We start from the raw sequence: 8,295 nt of genomic DNA, 5'->3' as shown, positions 1-8,295 counted from the left end.
TGGATCAATAAATCACGTGACATTCTCAAAACAGGAAGTAAAAAGACTGCAACAAAACTTTCTTCCTTCAGAACAAAAGCTTCCATTATGTCGCTTTACAATACCGGCTCTAGTCTGAATTAAACAAACTAGAAGACTAACAGTTAATTCTCATTTCAATCTTAGACAAGTGGCAGGTTTTCACATAAAGTAGATGTGATTGTATCACTGAAAAGTAACAAAAGATTCTCCAAACGTTTATCAGCGAGTGTTTTATTGTGAAGAACGTTTACCGGATATGGTGTGCGAGTGTGCAACTTGTTTCCCCCTGCCCCCTGATGAGAGTTCATGCGAATAGTGGAGACACTGTACTGTCAACACTACGGCCCGGCTCGGTGTCATCTCTCTCCAGGAATGACTCTCTGGTAATGCTGTACGTCGGCTGTGGAATCTCCCGTCCCGCCGTGCCTTTGTGAGTCCTGACCGACCCAGACTCCCCAACATGGCCTCAGCGGTAATGTTAGCCCGCTGCACATCTGTCCGGTTCCCCGCTGTGGCCACCGCCGTCTTGTTGCTGCTGTATATAAGCACCGTGCAGGCATCCCAAGGCGACAAGGAGCCAATTTACCGGGACTGTGTGAAGCAATGCGTCGGGAGCAACTGCACCGGAGCTCGGCTGCGGAGCTTCCAGTCCAGCCAGCCGCAGTACATGGCACTGACAGGTGAGATGTTGTTATTGTTGTTAGGTGGGTTAGCTAATTTGCTAGCAGTCTCTACAATTATCAGTGCACACTTAGAGGTAATATATAAATATATCCTTTATGTTATTTAACATAATATGTGTTGCTCATCCTAGTATCTTAAGCTACTTTGTGTCACGGCTCATGGCTGCAACGTGCCTTTCTCACCTCTGATGGAACATGTGATACTGGTTCATTAACCGAAATAGCTTTGAAAGTGGAAAGCCAGTTTTTCTGGAAAAGTAAGATGTCAGTCACAAAAGGCCTATTGTGACTCCACCCATGGCCCATCATTAACAATTGTATAGTGTGTTTGTGTGAGAATGTAAACAAGACATTACATTTTTGAAGAAAATAAGCAATCGATACAGTAATACAATCAGATAAGAGAAACCGAGAATTAGTGCCTCCATTTCCCAAATAAATGGGACCAATTATGTAATCTTCCAGTAACCAGTTGACTTGATCTGTCAGATAAAGAACATTGTTTTTAAAAAGCACATTTAATAATTTACCAGGTCCCAAAGGACGACATCTTTAAATGTCTTATTTTGTTTGACCAAAAACAGTCTTGTATGTGTATACTTTTTAAATATATATGATATATGACATAAAACAGAGAAACAATACCAATTCTGATATTGGAGAAGCCAACTGGATAATGTTTTGAATTTAAGCTTTAAAAAACGTAATTAAATGTGTGGTTCTAGCTCTCTATTTGAACAATTGGTACCAAGTAAGTAGCCAATATAAGGCTTAGCAGTACAGATAAATGTGGGCTCACTATTTGGCAAGCAACCGGTCACAGTTGCCCTGTTTATCTCATGTCTTATAAAAGCTTATTAAGGATTTATAAAGTGTTCACATCCTAATTAATAAATGAATTACAAACTATTCATAAACCCTTTATAAGGGTAGGTTTATTGTAAAGTGGTACCAAACAATTGTAAAAAACATTTCCCAGAGGTAATTTACTCTTGCATGTTCAGACCTGTTAAATTGACTCGTTTGGGCTTTCTTTTGTTCCAGGTTGGACATGTCGCGATGACTGTCGCTATGAGTGCATGTGGACCACGGTGGGTCTCTACCAGGCCGAGGGGTACAGTGTCCCTCAATTCCATGGCAAGGTTTGTCAATGCATCACACTGATCTGTCGTTAAAACACACTCAAAGTGCTCCGGTGTTGGTTTAGTTTCACCTCTTTGACTGATATGTGGATATATAACTGATGTATTTTGTTCCTCATAGTGGCCGTTTGTGCGCTTCCTGTGTTTTGAGGACCCAGCCTCCGCTCTGGCCTCCCTGCTGAACGGCCTGGCCTGCCTCCTCATGCTGCTGCGCTATCGGAGCACGGTGCCACGCCAGAGCCCCATGTACCACACCATCAACGCCTTCTCTCTGGTGACAACATGAAAGAACTTATCATAATAAATACACTGATACCTCTATGTTTTAACACTCATATGCATATTAACAAGAGCCTGTGTGTTTCTCTAGGTTTCTCTTAATGCCTGGTTCTGGTCCACAGTTTTTCACACCCGGGACACCTATCTCACTGAGGTAATGATTATTAATAATAATTAGATCATCAGGTTTTTATGACCGACCACTTAGCAGAGAGTATGTGATTTGATGTTCTCTACCTGAGTGATGTCGAATAAAGAGTCTCCCATTCCAGCCTTATTTAGTTCTGTATTATTGGCTAATGAGCTTAGCTAGTCAGGTACATCGTAATGCCATTACTAAACAGCCCTCACAATGCGTGCCACATATTTTCAGTAACAAACAAGTCAAGATGTTGGTTTTTGTTGTCAGTAAACATGTTTTTTGTCTCTATGTGATGATCTCTTCCAGAAAATGGACTACTTCTGTGCCACAGCGGTCATTCTTTACTCAATCTACCTATGCTGTGTCAGGTAAGCCATACAATTGTTCTTCCTTACTTCCTTTTAAAGTGCTTTGAGCACCAGGAAAAGCTCTATATAAATAACATGTATTATTATTATTATTATTATTATTATTATTATAAATCACTTTTTTTGTCCTGTAATGCAGATGGAAATATCGTGGCAGGAAAACTAGTCTTAGGCTTTTATATTTGTAATAACGAGTGAATGGTATACTAATCTCAATTTTGTCACTGATGATATCAATAAGTTGCAAGACAAGGAAATATTTTGGTGAATGTATAATGTATCTATAACACATGATTTCTGTTTACTCTCTGTCAGAACGTTGGGTCTGAAGCGACCGGGGGTTTCCAGCATGGTGGGGGTCCTGCTCATCTTGGCCTTTACCTCTCATGTGTCCTACTTGACCTTTGTTAGTTTCGACTATGGCTACAACATGGCGGCTAACACATCCATCGGTACAGTGAATGCAAAATCATATTAAAGCTTGTATTTGGTTTGATCATAATCAGTCTGAAGTTTGAGCAACTTGCAGAATATTATTCCTCGGTCATGACGTTTTTCTCCTTGTCTTTCTTATCTTTCTCGGTGCTTGTGTACTGTTGTTTGGTTTTAAAGGCATAGTGAACCTGCTGTGGTGGCTGTGTTGGTGCTGGCAGAACCGGCGGACGCTGCCCTACTGGTGGAAGTGCGGCCTGGTGGTGGTGCTGCTCCACGGCCTGGCTCTGCTGGAGCTGCTCGACTTCCCCCCGATGTTCTGGATCCTGGACGCTCACGCTGTGTGGCACCTCAGCACCGTACCAGTGCACTTCCTCTTCTACAGGTTTGTCCACTCACCTTTGTGTCACAGCTTTACAGAAAATAAGATCTGTCGGAAGAGAGAAAAAGACTATGTTGAAGTTTTGAAATTCAAATATATTGCTGCTTTTAGCTTAGAGTGTGGAAAGAGAGGATTAGATACCATATACATAAAGATAATAATTGTGCACATTAATAGACATTTTATCGGAATCACAATATGAACTAGTGCAATATTCACATTTGGATTAGGTAAAATATTTGGTAATGGCAAAACAAGTGAAAGTATAATTTGATGCTTATTATTTCGGAGCTCCAGAGAAGTCCCAGCCAATAAACAGGATTGCACAGATTTTTATAAAAATCATTGTTTGGTACAGATCCTCTTAAAAAAACATCATTATAATTTGTATGTATTTTCCAACGATTATGTAAACAATTTAAAACAAAAGATAATTCCCTCTAATATCGTGAATCCCATCGCAACTTTAAAATCATTAGAAAAATGGTTACACTTATAATTGTTTCTCCTAAATATAATAACCTGATACATTACCCTTACTTTATCTCCCTCCAGCTTCCTGATAGACGACAGCCTCTATCTACTGAACACGGAGAAGATGGGTGTCAAAGTGGAGTAGGAGGACCTCGTCACTTCTTCACCCCGGGAACACCCTCGCACCCCTCCAATCAGAGCAGCCGGACACTCGGACACGGAAGTGGCTCTGCCCCACGGATGACATGCATGACATCCATCACAGTAGACTCTGTTTACATGTTTTTAATTTCTATTTTAAATAATTTATTTGGGCTTTACTTTCTCTATTGTTGATATGACGATTGCTCCACGACTTTTTTCCTTTTTAACATCAATGCAAAACAGGATAAGCAAAAGACAGTCTCCCACCACACCAGACCCAGTTTTTGACCTCGTAATGAAATATTTTTGATGCATATCCTGCTTCTCCGACTCTCGGGCGTTTCTGAAATTGATCCCCTGAACCCATGACTTTAATGTCCCTCTCGCTGAGCGTTGCACTGTTGGCAGTTTGCTGTGGCTGACAATAGATGGCACCAGATCCCCTGCCAGGCCATCTCTGTGTTTGGTGCAGCATGTGTCGGTTCATCTGAGCCAAAAGTGGACTGGCTGACACAGAGACGACGAGCCCCTTGTGAAGTGGGCAGGTGGGGTCTGCCAGCGGATTGTTCTAGAGAGAGAGGAGGGGGGTTTGAAGGCCATTCGAGCTGACTGTGTTTTTTTTCTTCTTTTATCACCATCACACCTTTTATTTTTGTGCCTGCATTGTTTCCACTGCTGCTTTTGTTTCTCATACTCTTCATTATCATTTATATTTCCAGTGTTATCAGCCACCTTAGTCGTTTTAATTCTACATTGTGACCAATGTATTTGCTTTACCCTGTTTAATGACTTGATTTTGAATTTTGGGTTGGGATATGCCTGATGAACATCAAATGGAAATATTATTTTAATTCACCTGGATTGCCTTTTAGTGTGAGGAGAAGGAGAAAATGATCGAGGTAGGGGAAATAATCTGCGACAGGAAGCTGGGGCCTTTTTATTTCCATCAAGAGTTTGAATACATTCTGGGGTTATGTTGTGTGTGTGTGTGTGTGTGTGTGTGTGTGTGTGTGTGTGTGTGTGTGTGTGTGTGTGTGTGTGTGTGTGTGTGTGTGTGTGTGTGTGTGTGTGTGTGTGTGTGTGTGTGTGTGTGTGTGTGTGTGTGTGTGTGTGTGTGTGTGTGTGTGTGTGTGTGTGTGTGTGTGTGTGTGTGTGTGTGAGAGAGAGTGTTTAGATGTAGCCCATTATTTGGATTTGCAATTCTTGCTGTAACATCCCCCAAAATGACACACACACACTGCCAGCTGCTGTACAGATAACGGCATGTGAAATACTCCCTCCATGCCTGCCTGTATGATAACATTTGTCAATGAGCACGTTTCTTCTTTCTTATCAACTCTTTCATTTCCACTACACACCAAAACTCTTGAATTCATACCCTGTATGTCTTCACCCCTCAGAGTCTCCCTTCCATATGGGCACTTTACGAGTGTGTGAACATTTACGTGCATTTTATTGTCCGAATTTCTGCCCATGCCTTTTGTATTTCTGTGCGAGAACAATGACTGCTGTACACGTTGCCTTGACTCAACAGCATGTTGTGTTTGCCATTGTAAACTGAATCACTGTGTGTGTATGTGAGAGAGAGCTAGACTGTGCTCGATCCTTTTGTAAAACTACTGATGTAGGAGCATGTGTGTGTGAATGTGTGTGAGACGACGGGTAAATGTAGCTTTGCTGACAGCCTGTGATAGGGGTGGGGGGGAGAAAGAAAGAAAGAAAGACAGGGAGAGGTTGTCGTAGGTTTGGGTGGCATAAAGATTCCTGAAATGATGGCAGAGATGCTGGCCTTATGAGATAAGAATAATAATTCTTATAATAAAATAGAATTATATGGTACATATATTTTTTCAGACCATGATGATGATAAACCACTGATATTCATAGTATTGTGATTGGGGCCAAATGATGACATACTGTACATTGAAAAAGCTATAAGAACAAACATTACTAGTTTGAAATCTGTTATAATAAGTTGAATATTTCCTGAGAATCATGTAATTGTTCTTTTCTTCACCAATAACCACAGCCCTCTTCTTCCCTCACTCATCTGCTGCCCTCTGCCTGCTGCCCTGCGCACATCACCTCCTGAGTGCACTTTCCTCCACCTCACATCTGATGTTTGACCAAAAACTCGAAAAGAAATGGAACAAATAAAAGTGTTCTTTGTTGATGAGCATTAGGGCTTGTTGTGTCTTTTTTCACCTGTTAAAATGAATCTGTTTCACAAATAAAAGATTTGTGGTTTGACACATTTCCAAATGTATATTCAAGTGGGGTATTACACTATAAAGACCTCTTTCTGTCTCAAAACACAACGGAATGATTTTAGAGGTTTAGGGCATGTGTCTTTTTAAAGAAAATGAATACAACTCAAAGACATCTGAAGTAGGGGCTTTAACAGTTTTTTGTTAGGAGCCACAAGACAAAGGGGCACTTCAGGAATCCACCACTTCAACACTGTCATCTTTGCACCCTGATATTAAGCTGCCCTGGTGATGTAATTGTCTGTGACCCACTTGTCTTTTGAGACTGCATCTGCCAATTTGCAGACTTCAACAAATTGCAGCATGCACTCATTGACCGGTATCCTTTTTGCAGCCAGTTTCTACGTTTTCTTTTTTTCTTTGACAAAAAAGCCAAATTTCAAGCTTTACATTATATTTCTAAACAAGAAATGAAGTTCAAACTGAGCTTCTCATACAGATTAAAGTTATGGTATTCTCAATACATACATACTTCTCTGGTCACCGGCTGTTTCTTGATTCAGCTTACTCTGGACCAGGTTGATGTATTGTTTTGTTTTTATTGTATTTAAAAAAGTAATCAAAGTTTGCCTGACTTGTATCCAAAACGTCTGGTTGAATAAAAACCTATTCACGACACGAAAATGACTGCAAATGAAGGGGCATGTAGTCTGTGATTCCCCCCTCCACTCTTCAGTCTGAAGGTGCTGCTGACCTTGGGACCATTTGTGCCAGTATCATATGCACACATTCTTTGTAGAGGTTAATATTGTCTCTAAAAGCACCAAGACAGATTTGTCGAGGCATGTTACGTCTGCTGATTGGAGTAACACTTTGTTATGTTCGTTGATATGCATTGTCCAAAACAAAGCGTTCTGACACTTCAAGGAGCTACAGTATCTGCAGTATGTGTTGTTCTCTCACTTGCACACAGTATCTCTCACCTACTTGTTGACCCCCAACAATTATTCATGTTTTTACAAGAGACAATTACAACCAAGTTCTTGCACCTCTTAGCTACAGGTTTTGTCATGTTACAAGGTTGTTTATTGTTATTTTTAAATAAATAATACATTGGCCCCCAGTTATATCTGCACAGCTGACTTCCTCATCTATTACCATACAGTAGATGAGGTTATACATGTTTCCACAGAGCCTGCTAACTTTTTCCAATACTTGAAAACTCCTCATGAAACTGCCTCAGTGATTTAGGCTATTCTGTGGAAAAGTCAAACATTTACGCAGGATAAGTAATTATTGTGAAAACTTGTGTTGTGCGTGCCTAAGAGAGTAGCTTTTAGTTTTGTTTCCTGATAGCTCCGTGCAATATGTCGGACTCTGACCCTGGCTGCTGTGGGTGGAGAGAGTGGATAGATTTGGATGAATAGACTTTATTCTTCCTCCCTCAACTCCTGATTTGTGACCGTGAAGTGAAGGGCATGAGAACTATGAAGATGCTCCCAGTCAGTATGATGCACCTCCCTTTTTAAAAAGTCAGCTGCGCACACACATACATAGAGGAAGAACATTCAATATAAAAGTATAAAGAGCACAACCTTTCATTGCAATGCAGCTAGGGGGGCTCATATGTGAGGGGGGGTTTGAGGGATGTGTTTGAATACAGTTTTGATGGATTATTGTAAAACCTGTTTGCCCATGGATGCTTTGAAGCATTGTTCCTTAAATGAATGATTAATACAGTCATATATAATAGCTTAATAGATAAGCCATACTTTGTTATGGTTAATTGCATGACACGAACTTTACTTAAGTAAGTACAGTATTTGATGTATTTGTACTATACCTGAATACTACTTTGATTTGGAAGACATAGGTGGGCCTACTACTTCTGCAAAATAGGATTAGCTGATTATTGTGGTTTATTTTGCAGACAAATCTCCAAGTTTGCTAATAAAGAAACGTAATAAAAAAGCGTAAAACCTTTACTGGCTGCAACATTAAAGTGTTGTATAACGCAATAC

The 8,295-nt window shown here is 40.5% G+C and overlaps 1 protein-coding gene across 1 annotated transcript; it reads left to right on the top strand.

Annotated features, from left to right (window-relative positions):
* The first annotated feature begins 312 nt into the window (after positions 1–312).
* On the top strand, positions 313–5,095 carry pgap3 (post-GPI attachment to proteins phospholipase 3). The gene is made up of 8 exons (XM_034107740.1): positions 313–701; positions 1,749–1,846; positions 1,968–2,120; positions 2,217–2,279; positions 2,574–2,635; positions 2,951–3,087; positions 3,248–3,452; positions 4,005–5,095. The coding sequence occupies exons 1-8, from the start codon at positions 482–484 to the stop codon at positions 4,066–4,068; spliced, it is 1,002 nt and encodes a 333-aa protein (XP_033963631.1). The 5' UTR covers positions 313–481; the 3' UTR covers positions 4,069–5,095.
* The last annotated feature ends 3,200 nt before the right edge of the window (positions 5,096–8,295 follow it).

Source organism: Pseudochaenichthys georgianus, chromosome 19 (genome assembly GCF_902827115.2).
Source record: "Pseudochaenichthys georgianus chromosome 19, fPseGeo1.2, whole genome shotgun sequence".
NCBI lineage: Eukaryota > Metazoa > Chordata > Actinopteri > Perciformes > Channichthyidae > Pseudochaenichthys > Pseudochaenichthys georgianus.
The sequence above is the reverse complement of the archived record's forward strand: the minus strand, read 5'-3'. Positions and strand labels throughout refer to the sequence as shown.

What these genes read in the sequence shown, in the direction of transcription:
- pgap3 (XM_034107740.1), top strand. Translation starts at nt 482, where the DNA reads ATGGCCTCAGCGGTAATGTTAGCCCGCTGCACATCTGTCCGGTTCCCC. An exon ending in GCAGTACATGGCACTGACAG is followed by an intron (nt 702 to 1,748) that starts GTGAGATGTTGT and finishes CTTTTGTTCCAG; the next exon opens with GTTGGACATGTCGCGATGAC. An exon ending in ATCTACCTATGCTGTGTCAG is followed by an intron (nt 2,636 to 2,950) that starts GTAAGCCATACA and finishes ACTCTCTGTCAG; the next exon opens with AACGTTGGGTCTGAAGCGAC.